At 43.5% G+C, this 27,214-nt stretch overlaps 1 protein-coding gene across 3 annotated transcripts; it reads left to right on the forward strand.

Moving 5' to 3' along the window:
• The first annotated feature begins 1,275 nt into the window (after positions 1 to 1,275).
• On the forward strand, positions 1,276 to 27,191 carry EBPL (EBP like). Of its 3 annotated transcripts, none has more exons than XM_020290389.2 (4): positions 1,276 to 1,530; positions 17,553 to 17,622; positions 20,962 to 21,100; positions 22,630 to 27,191. In XM_020290389.2, the coding sequence occupies exons 1-4, from the start codon at positions 1,360 to 1,362 to the stop codon at positions 22,868 to 22,870; spliced, it is 621 nt and encodes a 206-aa protein (XP_020145978.1). In that variant the 5' UTR covers positions 1,276 to 1,359; the 3' UTR covers positions 22,871 to 27,191. The 3 variants fall into 3 exon arrangements, with proteins under 3 accessions (XP_020145978.1, XP_075865561.1, XP_075865562.1); XM_076009446.1 differs by lacking the exon at positions 1,276 to 1,530 and adding an exon at positions 9,797 to 10,461; XM_076009447.1 differs by lacking the exon at positions 1,276 to 1,530 and adding an exon at positions 13,922 to 14,813.
• Positions 27,192 to 27,214: the final 23 nt, after the last annotated feature.

Genomic DNA, 27,214 nt, shown 5'->3' on the forward strand with positions numbered 1-27,214 from the left:
CCTCATAGAGTTGTTGTAAGTTAAATAAAATAATGTAGGTTAGGCTGAGTGCGGTGGCTCACGTCTGTAATCCTAGCACTCTGGGAGGTTGAGTTGGGAGAATCTGGGAGGACCAGCCTGAGCAAGAGCAAGAGCCCTACTATTCCAAAAATAGAAAAAAATTAGCCAGGCGTGGTGGCATGCGCTTGTAGTCCCAGCTACTCCAGGAGGCTGGGGCAGGAGGATCGCTTGAGCCCAGAAGTTTGAGGTTGCAGTGAGCTATGATGATGCCACTGCTCTCTAGCCCAGGTGACAGAGCAAGACTCTGTCTAAAAACAAGCAAACAAAAAGTTAAAAGCATCTAGTGCCAAGTTGATATAACTTATTGCATCTCTCCCCTACACTTTTGCTGCTTTTCTGGATTTTTAAGAAATGGAAATATTGTCAGAGTCAGTGGTAAGGGTTTTTAAAAACCTGCTGGTGGCTGGAAACACCCTTGGTTATCACCTCTCTGGCAAGACTTGCAAGGGCCTGATTAAAACCTTTTGTCCCTAAAATTCTCCCCCATCTATTGGCCAAATTTCCACCATCTGGGCTTCAATTTGTGGCTTCAAGTTTTGAGCCTTGCTGAAAATCAAACTGCATCAAAAAGTGTGGTCCAGGCCCAGCGCGGTGGCTCACGCCTGTAATCCTAGCACTCTGGGAGGCGGAGGCAGGCGGATTGCTCGAGGTCAGGAGTTCAAAACCAGCCTGAACAAGAGCTAGACCCCGTCTCCACTATAAATAGAAAGAAATTAATTGGCCCACTAATATATATAGAAAAAAGTAGCTGGGCATGGTGTCGCATGCCTATAGTCCCAGCTACTCAGGAGGCTGAGGCAGGAGGATTGCATGAGCCCAGGAGTTTGAGGTTGCTGTGAGCTAGGCTGATGCCATGGCACTCACTCTAGCCTGGGCGACAAAGTGAGACTCTTGTCTCAAAAAAAAAAAGTGTGGTCCTATTACCTATTACCTTTGGGCTTGCTTTGGGAGTAGGTTTGGTAGAGGCGATTGAGCGAGTTTGCCAGCACGTTCCTCTTCTCTAACCTCCACCTCTTGAGACCCAGCAAAACCTCGGGACTGTGCAGGCCGGCAGGGCGGCAAGGCGGCCAGGGAACCCTCCCTCCGGCCCGGCCCGGCCTGGAGCTCCGCCCTGTCCCGGAGAGCCCCGCCCCCGAGGCCCCGGTCCGGCCCGTCCCGTCTGGTCTGTCCCTGAGCCCCGCCCCTCCCCGGAGAGCCCCGCCCCGCCCCAGAGAGCCCCGCCCCCGAAGCCTGGGCCCGGCCCGCCTGGTCTGTTCCCGAGCTCCGCCGCTCCCTGGCGGCCCGGCCGGCGTCCGGAGCATGGGCTCCACGTGGGAGCTGGAGGCCGCGCCGGCCGGCGCGCTGCTGCTGTGCGCCGCGCTGCTGGCGGCGGGCTGCGCCCTGGGCCTGCGCCTGGGCCGCGGGCGGGCGGCGGCGGACCGCGGGGCGCTCGCCTGGCTCTGCTACGACGCCCTGGTGCACTTGGTGCTGGTAAGTGCCACCGCCTTGGGCGGCGGGAACGCGGGCGGCCGCCGCCTCCCCGGGGACCCTCCCTCCCCGCCCCGGCGGGCAGAGGCGGGAGAGGACGGGGCGAGTCGGACCCCGAGGCGGGAAGCCCGCCCGCGCGGAGGTCCCTGGAGGCCGCGGCGCGTGGCCTTGGGCCGGACGTCCCCGCGCGCCGGGTTCTGATTCTCAGTCTGTGCACAGGGCGCCGCTCGCCCGGCGCTGCCCGTTCCGCCACCAGACTTGAAAAAAATTCCGTACGTGTAATGGCAGTTTGCGAGATACTGAAGAGGACCTTGGCTTCGTCGTCTTTGTGACCAGCACATAAATGTTGAACTGAAAATAGAGAGTGAAGATCGTTTCTGAGTGTCCCAAAGGGAGCAAGGAGAGGCGATAGGTTACGGCACAAAGTCCGAGGCCTGGACCAAGAAAAACAAACAAATGAAACCCCGAACCTAAAGTGTCATGCACATTACTAAGTCTGAAATTTCTAATCTTAAAAACATTAGGTGACTTTCCAGTGCCGCACAGCTGGCTCGATTCTGAGTTAGTTCAGTCTGGCTCCAAAGCTTGCACTCTTTATATCACTCCAGGCTTTAGGAAACGGCGTAGCCTTAAAATTCAACCCACTTTATAAAATAGCCAGGAGAGCTGCATTTAAGGGAATTTTACTGAAGTGTTCCCTCCACCCACACACACATACACACTTTTTAGTTTTTTAGAAAGTATGAAAACATCTTTTTTTGCAAATTTGACCTTTCTTAAATCTTAAATCTAAACAAACCTGTGGCTAATGTGAAGCCAAAGTCTAGTGCTGAGAAAGCAAACAAGCAAAGTTGTTGTAATCACCTGGGTCTGTAGGTGTTTACTGGTTGGATATATGCCCATGCCTGGGGTTGCTGGAGTGATGAAATTCCTTCTTTTCTAACAATCAATATATGGAGATCTAAGGGACAGTAACTATATCTCTCAACTCCTTTATTTATAGAATTGATCTTTAAGCTATCACTTGAACACAAGGTCTCCCAAAGAACAGGGAGATAAGCAGGTTGCTAGGCCCATGTAAAGAAAAATTTATTGTAACATATTTGAGACATGCACAAAAGCTGTGAAAATACTGAAATACATGCCTGTATGTTCACCCTCTGCTTTAATGTTGTCTACTTTTCAAGCACAGATTTTACAAGTTAACAGGACACACAGCCTCATTTGTGGCACCGTGAGGTGTGGTTTGGTATTTGGAGTCACTGCTTGGCTCCCCAGCACCCCCTCCCACTTGTTTCTGAAGGAAATGTCCCCCACACAGTCCCATATTGTGCCATTTACCTGTCCCCCACTGCCAAGTGTTCCGCTATGTGAATACACCATACTTTAGTTCTCCAAGTCTAAGATGCGTGTGGCTAGAGGGGAGGGCAGACCGACTTCCCTCCAGTGCACCTGGTAGGAGCTGTGGCAGCGTACCTGAAGAAATAAATCGTGCATCACCGTGCTCAGAGGTCACTATGAGTGTGCCAGGCACTGGTGCTTCATAGGTTTTTCTCTCTGCTTGAACCTAAGCATAGCCAGAAGTAGGAGGCAGGATATGTCTGCCTATGTATGGGAAACATCCTGAAGTCCAGATTGACTGGAGCACAGGGTTTACATAAGGCAGAGTGGGAGGACCAGTTGGAAAGGTGACAGGTAAGAATTTGAATGTAGGCCGGGTGTGGTGGCTCACGCCTGTAATCCTAGCATTCTGAGAGGCCGAGGTGGGTGGATCGCTCAAGGCCAGGAGTTCGAAACCAGCCTGAGCAAGAGCAAGATTCCTCTCTACTAAAAAATAGAAAGAAATTATCTGGACAACTATATATATATAATTAGCCGGGCATGGTGGAGCATGCCTGTAGTCCCAGCTACTAGGGAGGCTGAGGCAGGATTGCTTGAGCCCAGGAGTTTGAGGTTGCTGTGAGCTAGGCTGATGCCATGGCACTCTAGCCCAGGCAACAGAGCCAGACTCTGTTTAAAAAAAAAAAAGAATTTGAATGTTATTCTGTAGTAGGAAGACAAAGGAACTATCTCATTCCCTTGTTTTTTTTCTTCATAATACTAAACACAATTTCTAACTATTTTATTTTATATTTCTTCTTCTATCTCCAGTACCTGGTATGGCACCCGTTTTTTAGAAGCTATTCATGTATTTATTAATATTCAATGAATGTAAGAATGATTCCTTTTAATTTATAATAGTTATCAGTCATTTATATTTTTAAGTCTCAAATTGTTCAGATATCTAAAGTGTCAAAGTTCTTTTTCTATCTTAATCATAGTCTTTTAAAACAAAATTTGTTTAAACTGCGTAGTTTCATGATCATTGTAAAAAGGTTTAACAGATATGAAAAAGGAAGAAAAGATACAATTACCTAGAAATAATTATTGTTAGTATTTTGGCAAATAGGCTTCTAGAATTTGCATGAAAATATATATCCAGATGAGTATATGTCATTATACTTTTTATAAATATGGAATCATACTGTTCATTTATTGTTTTTACCATTTAACGATGTTCTGTGACCATTCCTATCAGTATCTATTGAAATATCTCATAATTTTAAATCAAACTCTAATTGTTGGACTTACAGGTTCTTTCCTGTTGGCAATTATATAGAATGTTCTCTGTGTATTTTTATGCACTTGTCTATTTACTGAGGATAAATCCTGACAGAATTGCTGAGTCTAAGGGAAGTCAGTTTTTAAAGGCTCCAGAAAGGTGGTACCCATTTGTATTCTCACCAGCTTCTTTCTCACTCCCATGCCAGCGGTAGGTATCATTATTGTGTCAGATACCTCCTATGTACCATCTTGGGTCTTCTTGGCCTCATCTGACCCTTGACAATATGATCTGTTTCAACTACTGCATCAGTGACCAACTCTGACTTCATTTGGATCCTGCCAGCCAGCACCTGCTCTCACCTCCTGTACCAGGCTTCCTTGGTGCCACTGAGGCATGAGACCCTTGGGCCCTGCTCAGGGCCCCCATACATTTACTTTGGATGGTGGAATTTGGGAGCCACTGGGTAAATTTTTCTTCCTTCTTCTGCTGAGATGGACTCCCCAGAAATGCAGTCATTCCTACAGTCTCTTGAAAAATTCAAGATTGAAACATTAGCTTGTTACTAAGTGATATTATCTAAGTTACTAAGTTCAGTAGTGCAGCCTCATATTTGATTCATCTTCCTATCTCATTTTTTTAATTCCCCTTATTCCTGCTTCCTTGGGATAGCAATCCCTATAAAAATAGGAACATATGGTATTATGTTTTCTTGGGGGGTCTCAGGCCAAGATGTCCTTCTTTTTAATAGTTGGATAGCAGGGGCCTCAAACTACGGCTCATGGGTCACATGTGGCCTGCCGAGGACATTTATCTGGCAAGCCAGGTATTTTTGCCGCTGCTACCCGTCCTGCTTAGCAGCCGACTCATCCCAGGCCCACAGTGCGCATGTGCGGAATGTGCGCCACAAATGGTCTGAGGGACAGTGAACTGGTCTCCTGTGTAAAAAGTTTGAGGACCCCTGGTTGTATAGTATCCCATAGCATGGCTATACCATGTACCAACCGTGCAGTTTCAGGTTATTTCCAGGTTTTTGTCACTAAAAACAAACAAACAACTACAATAAACATCTTTGAACAGATATCTTTACCTTTGTAAGACAAATTTCAAGATTGAGATTCTGGGTCAAAAAGTATATCTAAGGAGATAGGAATTTTATACCAAAGAATGTGTTGTATGAGAAATGGTTCTTTTCTTTTTTTTATTCAAAACAAAATAAACTGAATTGGCAAGCTCCTATCCTGCCTAGGAAATTCAGCCTTAGTTATTAGAGGTCTTCTCTCTTTTGTAGGGTCTCATGAGAATATAGGAGACGTACATGATTCACAGAAAAAGGGGGCAGGGTATCTAGTCTTTGGTCCATCTTGATCACAGCTTATAGATACCCTCATTGACTAAAACCTTTGGTTTTCTTGAAGGACTGCTCTGCTGTTTTGAAGCCAGGTGTTAGGACAGGAATCTGATGCTTAGATCCTGGGGTCTGCCTGTTTATCTATGGGGCAGTTCATCTTTTCCTTATTGATCTGTAAGAGATATTTATATATAGTTTCATCCACACCTATTTTGCTTTTTTGGGAGGAGAACAAGAAAGTGTTGCCTCAATCCTATCTGTTGACTAATCCATTCTTTCTCCACTTATTTGAAGTTCTACTGTGTTTCCCCGAAAATAAGACCTACCCATAAAATAAGCCCTAGCAGGATTTCTTTTTTTTTTTTTAATTTTTATTTTATCATATTATGGGGGTACAAATATTGTTAAGGTTACATATATTGTCCTTGCCATTCCCCCCAGCAGGATTTCTAAGCATTTGCGCAATATAATTCCTACCCCGAAAATAAGACCTAGTGATGGGCATGGCTATGCAGCAGCATATCTGTACAACTGAAATGGTAAGAAGAGAGATTAGGGCAATGGTTCTAAAGGAAATAGAGTCACAAGAAATTCAGGATGGAATTCAGGCTTTGGAGAGTTATGATGATGTTCTAGAAGAAGATGACTTAACTATATTTGAATAAATGTAGATTGTTGTACCGTACTTAAAAAAAATAACACATCCCCTGAAAATAAGCCCTAGGGTGTCTTCTTGAGGAAAAATAAATATAAGACCTTGTCTTATTTTCAGGGAAACATGGTATATTTATCATATGCTAAATAAAGTATTTTATTAATATATGCATAGATATGTTTGGGGATTTTTTTTTTTTTTTTTTTTTTGCGACAGAGTCTCACTTTGTTGTCCAGGCTAGAGTGAGTGCCGTGGCGTCAGCCTAGCTCACAGCAACCTCAAACTCCTGGGCTTGAGTGATCCTTCTGCCTCAGCCTCCCGAGTAGCTGGGACTACAGGCATGCGCCACCATGCCCGGCTAATTTTTTTTTATATATATATCAGTTGGCCAATTAATTTCTTTCTATTTATAGTAGAGACGGGGTCTCGCTCTTGCTCAGGCTGGTTTTGAACTCCTGACCTTGAGCAATCCGCCCGCCTCGGCCTCCTAAGAGCTAGGATTACAGGCGTGAGCCACAGCGCCTGGCCAATGTTTGGGGATTTTTTAATTTAGTTCTGTTTTATGAATCTTTTGGTTTCAGTTTTGTCCATACTTTTTATTATTTTAGCATTATAATGCTTTTTAATATCTGATAAAGCAAAATTCTCCCCAGTATTCTTTTTCAAGCACTTTTAAATTTATTATATATTGGAGGGAATATATATTATATATTGGATGTACTTTTAAATTCACTTTGCCCAGTTTTAAGGGTATTTTGATTTATTATTTTCTTAAATGATATTTATCTTTATAATAGAGAGTCTTCCCTTTGAACTAGATGGATCTCATTTTGTTTAAATCTTCTGTTACAGATTTTGTACTGTATTTCTCACTTGTATTTTAACTGATTGTTGTTACTATAGTGAAAGCTATTGAAATATATGTACTAACCAGCCACTTTTCTAAATTTCCTACCCTCCTCCAGCTTTATTGAGTTATAATTTACATAAAATAAAACTCACCCATTTTGTGTGCAATTTGATGAATTTTGGTGATTGTGTAGAGTGTAACCATCACATTCACAAGGTAGAAAACACTGTCATTCACTTTTTAAACAGTTTTCTTATCCCCCTTTGCAGATGATCCCAATCTTGACTACCAGTCCCAGCAAACACCAACCTGTTTTCTGTCTTTAAAGTTTTGCTGTTCCTTAGATTTTATGTTAATTAAGTCATACAGTATATAATTTTTTTTTTTTTTTTTTGAGACAGAGTCTCGTTTTGTTGCCCAGGCTAGAGTGAGTGACGTGGCGTCAGCCTAGCTCACAGCAACCTCAAACTCCTGGGCTCAAGCAACTCCCGCCCGGCCTAGTTTTTTATTTAACATAAATTGCTGAGTAGTATTCTATGGATTATCTCAATTTGTCCATTTGGTTAATGGGCATTTGGGTTGTTCTAGCTTTTGACTCTTACAAATAATGCAGCTATGAATATCTGCTTGCAGGTTGTTGGGCATGTTTTTATTTCTTCTGGCTAAAGACCTAGGAATGGGATTCTTTAACTTTAGTAAAAACTGCCTAACAATTTTGTGAAACAGCAGGGTAGGAGAGTTACTGTTGCCCCAGGTCCTCACCAGCACTTAGTATCATTGTATTTTGTTGTTTTGTTTTGTTTTGTTTTGAATCATCCTGATAGATATATATGACTAAAACGTGTCACTCTGGCCAACGTGGTGGCTCACGCCTGTAATCCTAGCACTCTGGGAGGCCGAGGTGGGCGGATTGCTTAAGGTCAGGAGTTCGAAACCAGCCTGAGCAACAGTGAGACCCCATCTCTACTATAAATAGAAAGAAATTAATTGGCCAACTAATATGTATAGAAAAAATTAGCCAGGCATGGTGGCGCATGCCTGTAGTCCCAGCTACTCCGGAGGCTGAGGCAGTAGGATTGCTTGACCCCAGGAGTTTGAGGTTGCTGTGAGCTAGGCTGATGCCATGGCACTCACTCTAGCCTGGGCAACAAAGTGAGACTCTGTCTCCAAATAAATAAATAAATAAATAAAACTTGTCACTTGCCCTCACATATGCCACAGGTTGCATTTTTAAATGCAGTGCCAGTTACTAAACAGTTTTAGATTTAGAGGTGCTCTATCATCCAAGAAGCCTGGGACAGGGTGAGAAGATGGAAAGAATATGGGCTTTGGGGTGCAGCAGATGCACCTTGAACGCTGGCTCTGCTGTTTGTCAGCTGGGAAGTGACCCCTTCCCCTTGCAAATCCTTTCTGTAATGAGGAGGGGAAGGAAGGAAACTGTTTCTGCCTTGGTTTCCTCATCTGTAAAATACCGAAATACTGTTTTCTTCAAAGAGCTATGAGGATTAAATAAAGTTCTATAACTTAGGACAGTGCTTGTCAGACTTGGATGTACACACAAATCACCCTGGGATCGGCCAAGATTCCATACCGGGAACCAGCTCCCAGGTGATGCCCAGGCTGAAGTTCAAGGACCGTGTTTGAGCAGCAAGGATATAGGGTGCCTGGCATTTAGCAGAGTTCAGTAAATATAATCCTCTCTTCTGTCCCCTTGGTCATTCCTCCTCTCCACATTCCATGCTTAGATTAGCTTTTAATTTTCATCCCATCCCTGTGTACTAAGTGATGATGTATGTGTCCAATTAAGGTGAGCCTTGGAAGATTTCCTTTCATATCCTTAATCTGAGAAGTAACAAACCTTCTCAGCAGGGTATATTCTTAAAAAGGGAGAGATGTTTTTGAAGTCCTGAATCAAACACTAAGCTGCCATGTTGTAGGAATGATAGAACTTGTGTGACTGTTTGATCCCCGCAGTTCTGAGAGAGATCAGCATGGTCTACTGTGAACATTAGGTGACAATCGTCTGCTGGTGCAGGTTCCATCAAATGCAAGTTGTGGTCTCATTAAGCAGATGACAGCTGGGCAGCATACATTTGTGAAGCCACTAAAGCCTTGTGATCGAGGGGCCGTAGGAAGCTGCAGCAGCCGATCCCTCTGGAAGCAATGATGTATGCCGTTGCCATGAAATGGAAAAATCCACTCTGATTAGGCTGAGGTTTTGTGAGTCAGATTTGAAAATGCTAATAAATGTTGACAGGATTTACGTACTGATTCTATTCTTACCACACTTCATTCTCCCACTCTTCACAATGAATGTTGCGCTGTTTTCTCTGAATCTTCATTCAAACACACTAAAAAAAAAAACCTCAAATACATTCAGATACATATTCAGCTTCAATTTGTGTTCTTATTTCTATAATGCCTTTTTTCTGCTAAATTTTTCTTAAAGGATCAAAATAAGTTGAGTATTGTCTGTAAATCGGACATTTATTAATAATTATAGGTAGCAGTAGCTAGCACAGCTTAATCATGTGTTTTATCTGAGCTTTGACTTATAGCTGTCTTGAAGTCTATAAAACAGCTTGTTAAGATGTCTGGAGCATCTTAAGAGAAACGTAAGAGTAGTCTTTGTTTACTTCATTTTATTTGCCATGATACATTTTGGTTTTTAAGCTGATTTTGTTAGCAGCTCAATTAAATATAGTTCAATCCATCTTTTTGGAGTATCCAATAGGAATTTTCCTGTATTTTTTTAAAACCAAATTCCTGATTTACAGAACTTTGAAATATTTTTTATTTTCATTTTTTTATGTTGTAAAGAACACAACCTCTTTACTTCTGCTTGAGATACAAATGTTCGGTTTGGTTGATGAGAATGAGCCAAGTACTGGAGAAGACAACAGCTAGCTGTTCTGTTTTTTCCAGTGAACTGCCGATGAAGGAAGAGGCTAAGGAGGACCTGGACTGCTTCAGTCCGCTGATAATCCAGACTATCAGATCTCCAGCCTGGTACTTCTTGAGCAGGACTGGCCCATACGGCAGTATGTGTTGACGGTTGAAGATGGCAGATACGGAGAATGCAGCATGTCTGTGGAGTTCACTCTGATGTCTCCACATGTCCAACAAAATTCCATCCCTGGTGGGCACTGGGCGTGCGGATCAGGCTGCTGGCCCACTTGTGTGGGTGGCCACGGTGCTTCCCCGATTCTGCTGCGCTGCCTCGGCGGGCCGGTAGGCCTCGCTCCTCCGGAAGGCGGCGGGGCGGGCCGCTGGCAGCTTGCCGGCCAGCCGTGACTGGTTTCCTCCGGTCCTGGCCTGCCCATCAGAGGCCCCCGCGGGCACAGGCGCCGTGTGACGGGCTCTGCGGTAACTCTCGCGCCCGCGGGGCGACCGGCGCCCGGGTTCCTCAGCAAGTGGCGGGCAACCGTTTCGGGGTTCGGCTCCCGTTGGACACTGTTCTTCAGCTCCACCTCGAGGTGACGGCCCCTCAGAAATTTCCCCGTCGCCTCACGCGCCTCGGTCTGGGTCTTCTCGCCGTTTCCTTCTCCTCTCAGCGAGTTCTCCCTTTCCAGCAGCCTGTGGGTTTCAGGGCATGGGAGCACGGCCAGTCCCCGAGGAAAGAAGGGGTCGAGTCCGACCCACAGAGTTGCTCGCGGAGACCCGGGCTCCCCGGACGGCGAGTCCTCCTCAGGCCGCGGGAGGCTGGGCTTTCCCGGGCGGGTGTCCCGCGTCCCGCCGTCTCCCTCGCGGCGCCCGGGCCCTGTCCCCGCGCGCGGGCGCGGCGCCCCCTGCAGGTGGCGGCGGGAGCAGCGCCCGGCCCTTCCCGCGGCCGCCGCGGTCCTGGGCAGTGAGACTGAGTGTCAGGAGGGAGGGGAGGCTTTTATCCCTCACTTTGGACGTTTTTGTAGAGTTTCTTTTAAAAACGTTCAGCATGTATCACTTTTATAATATTTTGGAAAAGTTTAAATTGGAAAGGTGCACTACAAGAAGAAATGGCAGAAGAGCAAAGAAAAATGCGCTGAACTATCAGCGTGCAGCAGGTGTCGTGGAGACCACAGACGTCGGCCAGGAGGGAGGAAAGGTCCCTCCGGGGGTGACTGAGAGCCGGGCTCCGAGCAGCTCCTCTGCACACCCCTGTGGGCAGCAAGGGAGAATTGCTCAGCGTGTCCCAGAGCCAGGAGGACTCAGGGCTGGCATTTTGATGCCTGGTCCTTTACCAAGAGGGTGCAGGTATTAATTATTTAAAGAGGGAATCTGAATAACGAGTTTTTTCCATTCTCTTTGGTCATGATCACGGGCCCTCCTTACTTTTAACCCTTAACATGCTACCAAACTCAAATATGAGTTTGGTTCCCTTGAGGAGGTGATTTGACAGTTAAGGGGTGTTGGCACCCCCCCCATAGTGGAAACCAGCATCTCTGGTTTATTGGGTGTGGGTGGGCAGGGGAGGGCATTCTGAGCCTCCTTTGCCTGGGCACCTTGGTGTGTTACTCGAGTATCTTCTGCCTGGCAGAAGCAGGTTTGCCCTGTGGTTTACTGAGGTTCAGGAAATCATGAGACTCATAGTAACGCTGGCTACAGAAACACCGGTTTGTTTGATATATTAATAAAAGTGCTTCTGAATGGCAGCAGGGTAGCAAAAGACTTGCTTTTGTGGTGTGCTCTGCATGCCATGTGCTGCAGATCTCTGCTGATTTTTGCCTGTGTTCGTTTAGGCTGATCCAGACCCAGGCATTGGGCTGCTTTGGGTCGTGGGAGGAGCTAAGCCCCAGGCTGTGGGGAACCCCAGGCTCTGTTCCTTCCGTCATCCACTGTGGTCTGAACCTCCTGCTTACCTGTTACAAACATGAAAGCAGGGGGCCTCTGGGACTGCAGGATCCTATATCTGGAGCCCCAAAACACCAGGAGCACCTTCTCTGACCTCTCACAGCTGGAACACCAAGCTCTGTGACTGGGTCTCTCTAGTGGCGCCACATTCTAACTTGACAAGTTGCTATCTATATTTTTAAAAATTAGGTTTTACAGTGAACAATTTCAGACATTCACGAATGTAGAGTATATGTAAACAGATTCAGCATTTTCAAATTTTGCTGCACTTGCTTCATCTGTCGCTTTTTTTCTTTTCTCCCTCCCTCCTTTTTCTCCCTTTCTTCCTCGGTTTTTCCTTCTCTCGCTCCCTTGCTTTTTAGTTTCTTATTGCTGAAGTAATTTGGAAGTTATTTGGACCTCATGTCATTTTACTCCTACATACTGAGTAAGTCTGTCGCTAAAAAGTCAGGTCATGCTTCTTCAGGGACAGGTGTCTGACTCTGGTTCTTATAGGAATGACAGGGTACCTGAAAATGTCATAATGTCCCAGCCAGTCAAGGTGTCTACCCTAGTCCTCTCCATGAACTTCACTTATAGGCATTGGCAGGTGTAGAACGCACGGCCCATGCCCACAGGAAGTGCTGGGGCTTAAGCAGGCCCTGCTTAAGGCCCATGACACCTGGCCCTCTGCTGACACACTGTACCTGGGTCTCTGCCCCAGGTCCTCACCATCCTTTAAATAAGCAATAATAAGTATTCCGAGTGCTATGCTTAAGGCTGCAAATCAGTAAGAGAGACCATCAAAGGTGGACTTGCAGATCCAGTCTAACTATGCTTATTATTCATTCATTCATTCGCTTATTTGTTCACTAGACCTTTATTAAGAGTTTGCCTATCTTGCTGCTCTCATGAATCTAAAAAAAAAAAAAAAAAAAAAGAGTTTGCCTCTACTTTTTATTATTGATTAGGAAATTGAAACCCAGAGAGGTGAGAGTAGCAGTGAATGTAAGAAATAGAATCTGTTGTACTTGTTTTTGCTCAAGCTTAACCATATTACACCTATACCTGTTCAAGCCCTGCCTTCCCAGTTATAACAACACCCTACACGTGGCCCTTTGCTGTGTACAAGCACCTTTAATCTGACCCTTAGATCCTCGGGGTGCTTGTTGAGCTCAAACCTGAATTATAGTTCCAGGTAGCTGGATCGTGGCCATACACTATGGCTAAAGACTTTTGGAGCCAATAACCTCCCGTGTTTATTCTGCAATTTAATATAAACTTCATGCCCCAGAGCCTAGAAATAATTTCAAGGGGGAAGAAAAAAAGCACTTTGTATAGTTCATTTAATATAGGTAATTTTTTTTTTTTTTTTTTTTGAGACAGAGTCTCACTTTGTTGTCCAGGCTAGAGTGAGTGCCGTGGCGTCAGCCTAGCTCACAGCAACCTCAGTCTCCTGGGCTCAAGCGATCCTCCTGTCTCAGCCTCCCGAGTAGCTGGGACTACAGGCATGCGCCACCATGCCCGGCTACTTTTTTATATATATATATATCAGTTGGCCAATTAATTTCTTTCTATTTATAGTAGAGACGGGGTCTCGCTCTTGCTCAGGCTGGTTTTGAACTCCTGACCTTGAGCAATCCGCCCGCCTCGGCCTCCCAAGAGCTAGGATTACAGGCGTGAGCCACAGCACCCGGCCGTAATATAGGTAATTTAATTTAATATGGTTCATTTAATATAAAGTGTGAATTCATGGAAGGAACTGTCTGTCCACATTCTCTACAATTCTACAGATAATTTTGGCCTTTGGCAAATAGTAACTAGTGTTTTCAGTGGCTTTGATGGTAGGTCTTTGTGTGTTTAGAACAGATTTGGTTCAAAAGCCCCCAAATAATCTTTAGAACCATTATAGCTGATCTCATTGTGAAGCCTCTGCCCCCACACCTGATCTGTTCAGTTTTTCATTGAGTCTATAACTGATGGAGCGCCAGCAACAGATGCTGCAGCCTACAGTGATGGGGCTGTGTTTGTTGTTTTTTTGTTTGTTTGTAGAGATAGGGTCATGTTTCCCAGGCTGGTCTCGAACTCCTGGCCTCAAGCGATACTCCCATCTCAGCCTCCCAAAGTGCTGGGATCACAGGTGTGAGCCACCACGCCTGGCCTGCATTTATTGATTTAAATTTCTCCTGGTGAGTTCCTTTAGGGAGTGAACAGGCCAATCTCAGAATCGCAGAACTTTCCAGAAATGTCACCTAGAACTCTGATACTGACTCGCTCACTACTTTTCACTGTGTCCTTTTCCTGACTTTCTTCTCAACATCCATCCTGTGGTGAACTTGCAATTAATTCAAGATTAGCAAACACCAAACACAAAATATCATTCTAGATTCTTGAGGATTCTAAGATAAAGATGACAATATTCCAGGCCCCAGAGATGTATGATCTCATGGGAGCTGGAGATCCATAACCAGCAGACAGCTGGTGATTACAGAATCACAAATTTAATAGCATAAGAGTTATAAGAAAGTGAGACATTAATCCCCCCAGGAGGTATGGGAAGGTTTCTTCAAAGAAGGGAAATTTGAGCGGGGGTTTGAAAAATGAGTAGAACATCAACAGGTAGCTATAAAAGGGAACTAGTTTGTTCCATACTCATAGGTCCCTGTGTGTCACTGACTTCTAGGTCCCCATCTCGCCCTTACTCACAGAGTTGCCTCTGAGGAAAGGTCCTCCACCTACTGTTTTGCCGACGGGTCCAATTGAAGAGGTTTCACATGGAAGTCACATCTAGTTTTAGGGTGAGATGCATAATCTAATTTTAGGAAGTCCTTCATCTTACAGATAGGTGGCCTGAAGCCCAGAGAGGGTCAAATTCAGCCGAGCCCTACTGCCCCTACTCTCTGAGCCAGTGGACGTGCTTTGTCTAGAAAGTTCCCAAGCCAAGCCAAGGAAGTGGTGTGGATTTCCTCCTATGGCTCTGCTAAAAATAAAACATTGGCTGGTGAAAATAAAGTCTTGCAAAGTAAGTGGACTGGGGAGTACTTATTTGTTTAAAAACATTGCCATTCATCTCATATGTCATTTTTTTAAAGTCTCCTTTAAAGAATATAATTTTTACTTATGCTCAGATAAACCACATTTACCAGCTAAGTAACTTAACAAAGGGCATTAAGAAAAGACAAAATAAGGCCGGGCGCGGTGGCTCACGCCTGTAATCCTAGCACTCTGGGAGGCCAAGGCGGGCGGATTGCTCAAGGTCAGGAGTTCAAAACCAGCCTGAGCGAGACCCCGTCTCTACCATAAAAATAGAAAGAAATTAATTGGCCAACTAATATATATAATATAAAAAAATCAGCCGGGCATGGTGGCTTGTGCCTGTAGTCCCAGCTACTCGGGAGGCTGAGGCAGCAGGATTGCTTGAGCCCAGGAGTTTGAGGTTGCTGTGAGCTAGGCTGACGCCATGGCACTCACTCTGGCCTAGGCAAGAAAGCGAGACTCTGTCTCAAAAAAAAAAAAATTAAAAAAAAAAAAGAAAAGACAAAATAAATCAGTTTTAAAGCCAACAGCCATTAAAATGGAGAAGAAGCTGAAAGATACTCATGAGATGGAGAGAAAGTGAGGTTTCTTCTCTCAATCAGACAACAACAACAAAAAAGAAAGGTGATTATAAACTATAGGATAAACAAAAATATAAGAAAGTCATGGCCCAAATATGAATCAAACTAAAATATAGCATGATCTGGAGAAATTCTTGAAGTAAGAAAGAATATTCCATTTGCAACATGCTCTTTATATATTTTTATATCTATATCTCTCTCTATATATATATATTTTTTGAGTCAGAGTCTCACTCTGTTCCCTGGGCTAGAGTGCCCTGGCATCAGCCTAGCTCACAGCAAGCTCACACTCCTAGGTTCAGGCAATCCTTCTGCTTCAGCCTTCCAAGTAGCTGGGACTACAGGCGTGTGTCATTTTTCTATATATTTTCTATATATGTAAATTTTTCTATATATTTTTAGTTGGACAATTAATTTCTTTCTATTTTTAGTAGAGACGGGGTCTTGCTCTTGCTCAGGCTGGTCTCGAACTCCTGATCTTGAGCGATCCACCTGCCTCCACCTCCCAGAGTGCTAGGATTACAGGTGTGAGCAGCCACGCCCGGCCCATTTGCAACATGCTCTTGAAGTGACACAGTAGTCAAGATACTGGATGCATAGAGAAAGACATTGTGGCCCATGGAAGCGAACAATGTTTCCACAGTCACAATATTGTAAGTGCTGTTAATTGACTTGTCAGTTTTTAGAATCCACTTGCAGATAAAACAGGGAAGACAAATATGTTTTCAGAAGAGGAATGGAAATGTAATGTTCTCAACAAGCAAAGTGGACAGTTGGGAGTTGGAAGTGGGGGGAGGGGAGCACCGAGGGGGCTCTCGGGCTCTTTTATGGTAAGACGTCCAGATGCACGGCGTTGGTGAGTGAGTGAGCTGAGGTGTTCAGTTTATTATTTAAGTTACAAATGTGGATAACTAATAGAAGAATAATGTAGCTGTCAAAAAACCTGGAAGGACTGGAAAGGGGAGGGGAAGTGGTATCAACTAAATAACTTTTCAGGCTGAGTAGTCTAAAGCAATAGCAGTGTGAGTTAGGAAGGTAATCCCCAGAATTACAAGCAGACGTGGTTAAGAGTGGTAACCTCTGGGAAGGGGTACTGGAAGTGAGCAGAGGGGAGGTGGAGACATACGTTTAATAGCATATAGGAGATTGCTTTGGTTAAAAAAAAAAAAAAGCTGGGCAGTGGCACACACCTGTCCTCCCATGGAAAACCAAGGTGGGAAGATCACTTAAGGCCAAGAGTTTATGACCAGCCTGGGCAACATGGCAAAATCCCATCTCTAAAAAAACCTGAAAAATTAGCCAGGCTTGGTGGTACACACCTGTAGTTCCAGGTAGTCAGGAGGATCACTTGAGCCCAGGAATTCAAGGCTGCAAGTGAGCTATAATCTCACCAATGTACTCCTGCCTGGGCAACAGAACAAGGTCCTTTCTCAAAAAAAATGAATGAGGAAAAAGCTGTATTGACCAACAACAACATTTATTCAAAGGAGCGACATGACAATGAGACATCCCAGTGGTTTCTAGTTGTCTAGTTTTTGACATCTTAGGTAAAGAAACACTTCAGTGATGGGAAAATGTTACATGTAATTGCAGATATCTTATTACCTAAATGTTAAAATGTAGGCTGTAACCATTTTAAATGTTCCTGAAATTGCCCTTATGGGGGAGGGGGTAACTCAACTCTGGTATAGACGATCGATTGCCATTTTTGTTAAGAGATATCTTGGATTTTTTTTTTTTTTTTTGAGGTTAAAAAGAAATGAACTGCTGTGAGCTTCTTCTCAAATATTTAAGATCCCTGGAATGATCCAGAAATTTATTTAATACAACAGTTAAACTCTTCTCCTTGTGTAAAATTTTTACTTATTTTTTCCACATAAGAACACATCTCTGCTTTTATAATGCCAATCATTTAAAATAACATTAATTACTACATTAACGTTGGACTTATCCATCTCCAAGGCCCAAGTAGCCAAGCTCCAGGTTTGCACCCCACAAGGGTGTGGTACTCCCGGGCTGTTGACCCGATGTGGACACCTGGGCGTGGGGGGCAGGGGGTTTTGCCATGCAATGCCATGTGTCTGCAGTGCCATCCTGTGGTCGTGTTGCTAAATAAGAGCATGTCTTCATTTTCTTCTCTCTAGGAAGGCCCTTTCGTCTACTTGTCTTTGGTAGGAAACATTGCAAATTCTGATGGCTTGATTGCTTCTTTATGTAAGTAATTAAAAACATTTGCATTTGAAATGTTTGAGATTAATTGCAAGTGTGGCTGTCAATCAAATGAATGCCTGTATCACATGTTATATGATTTCATTTATATGAAAGGTCCAGAGTAGGTAAATCTGTAGAGACATAATAGCTTAGTGGTTGCCTAGGGCTGGGTGTGGGGTAGGGGTGGTGGGGAGAAAAGGGGAATGACTGCCCATGGGTCTAAGTTTCTTTGGGAGGGCATAATAGAATGTTCTTAAGTTAGATCATTGTGGTTCAAACCTTTGAATATACTAAAACCCATTCTTTAAACAGGTGCATTGTATGGCATGTGAATTTCATCTCAGTAAAGCTATACATAATATTAAAAAATGTTTGTAGTAAGTGCAGATTGAAGAGCTTGCAGCATTTAAACTGGGTATTTTTCATACTTTTCAATATCCAGTTTCTTTTTATTTTATATATGTCTACACTCTTGTAGATAATTTCTAAAATGTTTCCTGCTCTGCAGAGATATAGTTAATATCTGAATCTAGTTACGTTTTCTCTTCTTCATGCTTATTTAAAAAGAAAAAAAAAAAAAAGAATCTCGCTCTGTTGCCCAGGCTAGAGTGAGTGCCATGGCATCAGCCTAGCTCACAGCAACCTCAAACTCCCGGGCTCAGGCAATCCACCTGCCTCAGCCTCCTGAGTGGCTGGGACTACAGGTGTGTGCCACCACACCCGGCTAATTTTTTTTCTTTTTTTTTTTTCTTTTTATTTCAGCATATTATGGGGGTACAGAGTTTAAGGTTTCAGTAAATGCCCTTTCTCCCCCCTCCCCCACAAGTCTGAGTCTCCAGCATGACCATCCCCCACATGGTGCACATCTCACTCATTATGTATGTATATACCCACCCCCCTCCCACCTGCCCAATACCCTATTACTGTAGTACCTATGTGTCCACTTAGGTGCTGGTCAGTTAATACCAGTTTGCTGGTGAGTATATGTGGTGCTTGTTTTTCCATTCTTGGGATACTTCACTTAGTAGTATGGGTTCCAGCTCTAACCAGGAAAATATAAGATGTGCTATATCACTGTTGTTTCTTAGAGCTGAATAGTACTCCATGGTAATTTTTGTTTTCTATTTTTAGTTGTCCTCCTGCCTTGGCCTCCCAGAGTACAAGGATTATAGGCATGAGCCACCCCAGCTGGCCCATGCTCATTATTAATCAATCAACATTCAATTAATTAGTATCAACTATCTACCACATACTATGTCAATACTGACAAATAAATGAGCTGTGCATCAGTGTCCTTTGCCACTTTTTTTTTGGTAGAGATGGGGTCTCACTATTTTGCCCAGCTAGTCTCAAACTCCTGGCCTAAAGTAATCCTCTTACCTTAACCTCCCAAAATGCTGAGATTACAGGCATGAGCCGGATGACCTTGGCCATTTGCCACTTTTATAAAACTACCTTGCTAAGGATAGCTGCTTTCATATTTTGCTTCTGAAATTTTGCATTGTTTATCTCATTTCTTTCATGACTCTAAAATCTCATCTCCTCCAGCCAGGATCTATGTGGGGACTCCTGTTCACCACTAGTATTAGGAAACCTCTAGAGGATTGAATCAGCTTCAATCAGTGCTTCTCAAAACAAAACGAGTGTCATTTTTGATGCCTCAGGTCCTAGCCAGTGTTCTAGGGAGTCTATAGTCCAGACTCTCTCCTGCTCCTCCTCTCCCTGCTGTCCCTTCAGCACTCAATTTCTCTTCAGTTACTAATAAATATATTTGTTTGGGTAGGCACAGTGGCTCATACCTGCAATCCCAGCATTTGGGGAGGCCAAAATGGGAAGATCTCTTGAGGCCAGAAGTTTGAGACCAGCCTGGGCAACATAGCAAAACTTCATCTCTACAAAAAATAGAAAAATTAGCCAGGTGTGGTGGCACGTGCCTGTAGTCTCAGCAGCTTGGGAGGCTGAGGCAGAAGGATTGCGTGAGCCTAGGAGTTTGAGGCTGTAGTGAGCTATGATGATGCCACTGCACTCTAGCCTCGGCAACACAGCAAGACTCCATCTCTAAAAATATAAATAAATAAAATAAACATGTTTTTAATAAATATTTCCTTAATAACAATTTTCCCACATCTAAATTATATTTACAGGCCAGGTGTGGTGGCTCATGCCTGTAATCCTAGCACTCTGGGAGGCCGAGGTGGGCGGATTGCTCGAGGTCAGGAGTTCCAAACCAGCCTGAGCAAGAGCGAGACCCCGTCTCTACTATAAAAAAAAATAGAAAGAAATTAATTGGCCAACTAATATATATAGAAAAAAAATTAGCCAGGCATGGTGGCGCATGCCTGTAGTCCCAGCTACTCGGGAGGCTAAGGCAGAAGGATTGCTTGAGCCCAGGAGTTTGAGGTTGCTGTGAGCTAGGCTGATGCCACAGCACTCACTCTAGCCTGGGCAACAAAGTGAGACTCTGTCTCAAAAAAAGAAAAATAAATAAATAAATAAATTATATTTATAGACTTTATAATGAAATTTTGAAGTAAAAAATTATAATGCATTTATAAAGATCATCAGTTATTTTTTTTTAATTTTAGAGATAGAGGTCCCTGTCGCCCCAGCTGGAGTGCAGTGGCACAACCAAAATTATTTTTAAAGATTGTCTTTGCAAGCCAGGCGCGGTGGCTCACGCCTGTAATCCTAGCACTCTGGGAGGCTGAGGCGGGCAGATTGTTCGAGGTCAGGAGTTCGAAACCGGCCTGAGCAAGAGTGAGACCCCGTCTCTACTATAAATAGAAAGAAATTAATTGGCCAACTAATATATATAGAAAAAAAAATTAGCCGGGCATGTGGCACATGCCTGTAGTCCCAGCTACTTGGGAGGCTGAGGCAGGAGGATTGCTTGAGCCCAACAGTTTGAGGTTGCTGTGAGCTAGGCTGACGCCACGGCACTCACTCTAGCCTGGGCAACAAAGTGAAACTCTGTCTCAAAAAAAAAAAAAAAAAAAAAAAAAAGATTGTCTTTGCAAAATCAGACTATGTTGAATTAACTTAGAATTTTGCTATCATAATGAACAGAGCAGGGATGAGGGAGGGCGTATATGCAAAATCACTTTGGAAACTGTAAGTTATTGTATAAATAAAACCTGACATTATTTTTACTACTGTGTTGGGTAGTGAATACATTCTAGTCCCAAGGTTTCTCCTTACCATCCACTAAGGTATCGTGATGAATGGAGAGAGAGTGGTGGAGAGAGAGATGATCCTATCCCTCCTTAAAAGAAAAAAGGTCATTTCCATTGACTGTCACAAAAATGGTTGGCATTTAAGTAACTACATGGATTTTGTCTTTAGGGAAAGAATATGGCAAAGCCGATGCAAGGTGGCTTAATTTTGATCCAACCATTGTGTCTGTGGAAATTCTGACCGCCGTCCTTGATGGATTTCTGGCATTGTTCCTCATTTATGCCATAGTCAAAGAGAAACCTTATCGGTAAGTGCACTTCTTCTATCCTGCTGGAAAGAGGATAGCTATCCCAACACCAAAGTGACATTGGAGTAGGTTATGACCACATTTATTTGTTAGATAAAAGATCGAGTAGAAATGAAAATTGTTTGATATTAGATAAGGATCATAGTGATACCAGGATAACTTCAGACTTTTCAGAATCAAAATTATGAGAAATATGATTTTAGTAAAAGCCCAGTCACTGTGTTAGCACTATTGGATGATTTGCCACCAAGATTTTGGAGAATTAAAGGATAATATTTCCATCCTTTTTTTCCAAAATCACTCTAGAAAACTCCTATGCCACTTGACACAAAGTAAATTCACTTATATAATTCTGAGCTAGACATGCAAGATAAATAAGAAATCTTTTCAGAAGCAGACTGTGGAGGGTTTAGGGCAGGCAGAGGATGGGCAGAAGGAGAAAGATGAAAAATTAGCCATCCTATCAGTCAAACCCTAAAAGACTCTAAACTCTCCTCCCTCCCTTTTCTTTTCTCTCCTTCTTAGGGACAAAATGACATGGGGTAACTAGATTGCAATCCTGGGGGTGACTCCCTAAAACAACGTCTAGTAGGCTCAAGTGCATTCATTCTTCACTATATTGTATTGAAGAAGTCTTTTTTAAAGCTTCATCCTAAAACCCCAGATTTGAGCCGAGTGTGGTGGTACACATCTGTAGTCCCAGCTACTCAGGAGGCTGAGGCAGGAGGATTGCTTGAACCCAGGAGTTCGAGGCTGTATAGTGCACTAGCATTGTGCTTGTGACTAGCCACTGCTCTCCAGCCTGGGCCACACAGCAAGACCTCGCCTATAAAACAAAAAAACCAAAAAACTTTCAAATTTGAAAGAGGCTTCAAAGGTCATTTAACTCACTTTTCCCTACTCAATTTTATAGAGATAATTGGCCATAAAAATTAAATTTCTCTTTGGTGCCTTGACATATTTTTGGCTCATGACCACAGATGTAGATTTATGACATGCACCTTTGTGTTTATTATTACAAACATTTATAATATTTGTATTGTTGAGCACTTCCTGTGTGCCAGGCACAGTGCTTGGTCCTTTACCTACATATCTCATTTAATCTCTGCAAAAATTCTTTGAGGAAGGTGCTATTATTCTCTTTTATGATGGGTGAAATTGTAGCTCATGGCGAGATTTACATTGAGGTCTCTCTTTGCTGGTTCAGGTGTAACCTTACTGAATCTTCCCAAGAATAGGCCAGGATACCTGAGAGTCCTTATTTAACTCTAAGAATAATCTTCTAGAAAGGGCAATGTTGCTTCTCCGAGGAAAGAATGAGTCTTCATGACTAGCCCCGTGGAAAGAGCAGTACATACATGGCACCTGAGAGTACATACATGTACTCAGAGCAGTACATACATGGCTTCAGAGAGGTTTTCTGTAGTGAAGACTGTGTTGATACTGTTTTAAAGAAAAGACATCGTGATTTAGGATGCCAGGCTGTGCCGAGCTCATAGTTTCATCCCTGGCTTCCTTCTCTCTAACAGGCATTTCCTGCAGATCACCCTGTGCGTGTGCGAGCTGTATGGCGACTGGATGACCTTCTGCCCAGAGTGGCTTGTTGGGAGCCCCAACCTCAACACCAACAACTGGCTCTACTGCTGGGTCTACCTGGTATTTTTCAACGGAGTGTGGGTTCTGATCCCAGCACTGTTGCTGTGGCAGTCGTGGGTGGAACTCAAGAAAATACATCAGAAAGGAACCAGTTCAGGGAAAAAGTTTCAGTGAATTTTCAAAATCATAAACACTATTATCTTGCTTTATGAGCCAAAATGGATCAAACTTTTTGTTTGGCCAAAATGTAATACATTCCAGTCTACACTTTCCTTCTATATTGCTGTTCCTGAACAACCTACTTCAAATTGGTTGTAAGGTGGCAGGTTTTCATTGTTTGTTTTGTTGTCATTTTTTCCAAGTGAATGGCAATATAGGGAAGAGAACACATTTTAACTTGTGATAATAACACACTGAGTTATGTTTTTGTGGCTGGCAGTATTTGTTCTACTTTAGTAAAGCCAATTATCATGCAATACTGTACAGAGTATTATATTAATTTTTTACCCTAAAAAACATGATGTTGGTTCGTTTTATAATCTTCTCACCAGTCTTTTTTGGTTATCAATGTGAAACCAGAAATGAAACGAATGCTTCTATTTCATATGTGTATTTTTTCAAATTTGTGAACCCAGCAAAAAATAATAGCAGTAGGAACTTGTGAGTGGGCCAACTCCTCACGGGTAAATGTCGGGGTCCCCACATAGATAGATGATTGATTTATGTCTGTCCTTTTTTAAAGGGGAAGAATTGAGATGCATTACAGAAACATATAGTACATTATGATAAAGAGTAAATCAGGAAATGGGAATGCAGGGAAAAATAAGAATGAGAAATAAAGATGAATGTAAAGTTGCTATGCAAAATGCACGCCCTAACATTCTACAAAATCGAGAAAAGTGAAACAATTTGACACTTACCCTCAGTATCAAGAAGGAGAGAGGACCACACTGTGTTTCAGAAAACACCAGTTCTGGGAGATGATGAGAGCATGGGTGGGAAGCGGGTATTCATGTTCATTTGTTCACTACTTGCCTTTCTTAATAGGATGTAAACTCACACGTGTCATTTGCACATCTGTGACAGTGCCTAGCACCTAGACCCTGCTCTTGGTATGTTGTAGCTCAGATAGCTCAGTGTGTCCCAGTTTGCCTCCTTACCCTGCAGAGGGTTTATGCTCTAGTCCCAGATGGCAAATTGATTTCACTCTTCGGAGGTACCTGAGAGATTTAGAGGCTAAATAAATAGAGGCCATTTTTGACTGTTTTTCCCCCCTCTCTTTCTTTTTTCTGTTTTGTGCTAGCAAGTAAGGCCGTGAAAGCATGAGGGTTTTAGCATTAGTGAAGCAAGTGTTCAACTCCCTTAGTATTGAGAGACATCATGGATAGAGGTCTGTGGGCCTTGTTGGTCGTGCCTCCCTGGGAAAAGCCCACTCTCTGGTCATCCAGGAATCATCCCTAGAGGCTTAGTCGAGCACCTGTACCCTAGAACTCAGCAATACCCTGTAACCTACCTGAATCCTGTGTGTATACCTCATGGAAATGCTTAATATGTGCACAGAAGTGGCTGCATTTTTTTTTTTTTTTTTTTGGTGAGACAGAGTTTCACTCTGTCACCTGAGTTAGAGTGCCATGTCATCATCATAACTCACATCAACCTCAAACTCCTGGGCTCAAGCAATTCTCCTGCCTCGGCCTCCTGAGTAGCTGCAACTACAGGCACATGCCGCCATGCCTGGCTGATTTTTCTATTTTTAGTAGAGACAGGGTCTCGCTCTTGCTCAGGCTGGTCTCAAACTCCTGAGCTCAAGCAATTCTCCCTCCTTGGCCTCCCAGAGTGCTAGGATTACAGGCGTGAGCCACCGCATTCAGCCCAAAGTGGCAGCATTATTCATAATAACCCCAAACTGGGAACAAATCTAAATGAACAAATTGTATATACATACAGTGGACCACTCTACAGCAATGAAAATTAACAAACTACTGCTACTCCTAACGGCACGGATGAATTTCACAGACATAATGATAAATGAAAGAAGCCAGACCAAAAGAATACATATTCTATGATTCTATTTATGTAAAGTTCGGAAACAGATCAAAGTAAGCGATAGTGTTAGAAATCAAGATCGAGGTTGCGTTTGGGGAAGAAGGTGGGTGTAGTGGCGGGGAGAACTCATGAAGGGGCTTCTGAGGTGCCGGCAATGCTCTGTCCTTTCATTTGGGTGGTAGTCATAATTTGTGACAATACATTTGGCTGTACACTTGTGAGTTGGGTAATTTTTGGTATATATGTTATACTTGAACTTTAAAAGTTTATTTTAAAAATTTTTGTTTTTGGTACGAAGGCCTGAGAAACGTCTACAGTAGGTCCTCGTGAAGACCCACTCTGTGTCCCTGTCCACTGGGGCTGTCCCTGACGAGGGCCAGCGTGGGCGCGGCAGGAGAGCGTGCAAGCCTGTGCCCGGGGGATTACTCCGTGTGTTTGCAGTGCTCTGCTCTCTGCTGGCCTGGCTCTGTCCGAGAGGGAACACAGTAGAGCCAAATGGACGGGCTGCAGATCCTGCCGGCAGTCCTGGAAACACGATTTCTCTCCATTGAGTTTTTGCTGAGTATTAAATGAGAGAGAAATGGGGATTATAGACTCTGACAGGGACTTGGAGTACTGATGCGCTCAACTGCCAAGTAAGGACAGATCTGATGTTTTCACAATTAAGTGAATTGGAAGGAGGGTTGGGCTCCCCATGTGGCGGTTAAGGAGTCACAGGTCACTGTGAATAGGACCAAGCTGACATAGGGAATGCCATATTTCATTGATTTTAAGATGGCCCCACACACACCCACACTTTTTAATTTTGTAAAAATTAGGATTACAGTTGGTGTGTCATAATTTAGTTGGCAGTGATCTTTTCTTTCAGAAATACAGTACATCCTATGCTTGATGGCATCTTAGATTCAATGAAATAAGGCAGTACCTTCAATGTTGCTCCCCTCGTTAAGCTTCAGTAGCTCTAACTACTTGGAGGTGATAGATAGTTGCAATTTATTTTTTGAAGTCGAAATTTTGCTTGGGATCTTCATCTAAACGATGAAGGTTCCTTGTATTTAATTATGTCATCTCTACGACTCCTGAAGTACTTACTATAATAGTACTGGGGCTCCAAGAAAAGTCTATGGATTTCAATATGAAAATAGTGAAAGAAAACTTTGTCAAAGAACAGCTTGATGTAAACCAAAATGAAAAAGTTTAAAGAAGAATCCTTGTTTTTCTTTATTTTAGAATTACTATTAAAATCTATGTGCCTGGCCGGGCGCGGTGGCTCACGCCTGTAATCCTAGCACTCTGGGAGGTCAAGGCAGGCAGATTGCTCGAGGTCAGGAGTTCGAAACCAGCCTGAGCAAGAGTGAGACCCTGTCTCTACTATAAATAGAAAGAAATTAATTGGCCAACTAACATATATAGAAAAAATTAGCCAGGCATGGTGGCGCATGCCTGTAGTCCCAGCTACTCGGGAGGCTGAGGCATCAAGATTGCTTGAGCCCAGGAGTTTGAGGTTGCTGTGAGCTAGGCTGACTCCATGGCACTCTAGCCTGGGCAACAAAGCGAGACTCTGTCTCAAAAAAAAAAAAAAGTGCTTAAAGATGTGGAGAGGTAGCAGTTATCACTTGTTTTTGGAAACCAGTTTCCTTAGAGGACTGTATTGGTACAGGTCAAGTTGACATCTTAAAATATTTGATCGATTACCCCCCAGCTCTTACAGAGCAGATCAGGTATGTTGATCATGATGTAGCATTCCGTCCTGGGTGTTTAATCCCTTCTCATCCAGAAGTCTTCCTCAGCCTCCTAAAAGTCAGGAGGAAGGAACTCTGAATTCTCAAAGGCCTCATTTGTGTCACTAAAGTGCCCCCGATGGCATTCCATTGTCATTTTGGTACATTCCATGTTCCCAGCTGCACAGGAGCCTCTCTCAGCCACAAGTAGAATCCTGGAATCTTACATTGCTTAAAGGCATCTTGGAAACGTTGTGTTTATATACAAGGACATTGAGGCACACGGGGGTCAGACCAGTGAGCTGGGACCCAGTTCACTTAAAACTAGGTCTTTCCATTCCAACAGCGAGTCTCAAATTGAGCATTAGACATGTTCCCAGGAGCCTAGACATTGTGAAAATTATTCAGTTTGGGGGATTTTTTTCATGCCTAAGCACATGTCTGACCTTCTGGGTTTATTCATTATAATTGAGTAGCCATTCAATTTCATTGTTTGATTTTGTGTCTATGAATGGTCCTGTTTGTATTTTTCACTGGGTTGGACCGAGTGGCCAAGTTACAGCCGTTACCTGTAATGCAGTGGTTTTTCCAGGGGCAGAGGCGGCAAACGAAGGGTGTGCTCTCAGGGGTTCCTGTATTTGCAAATTTGAGCAACACTACTACATGCTGCTTCATGTTCTCCACAGTAGTGTGTAGATGATACATTCCAATGAAACATAAATCGAAAATTCTGTCTTTGCCTCTTATTTCT

Source organism: Microcebus murinus, chromosome 13 (genome assembly GCF_040939455.1).
Source record: "Microcebus murinus isolate Inina chromosome 13, M.murinus_Inina_mat1.0, whole genome shotgun sequence".
Classification (NCBI taxonomy): domain Eukaryota; kingdom Metazoa; phylum Chordata; class Mammalia; order Primates; family Cheirogaleidae; genus Microcebus; species Microcebus murinus.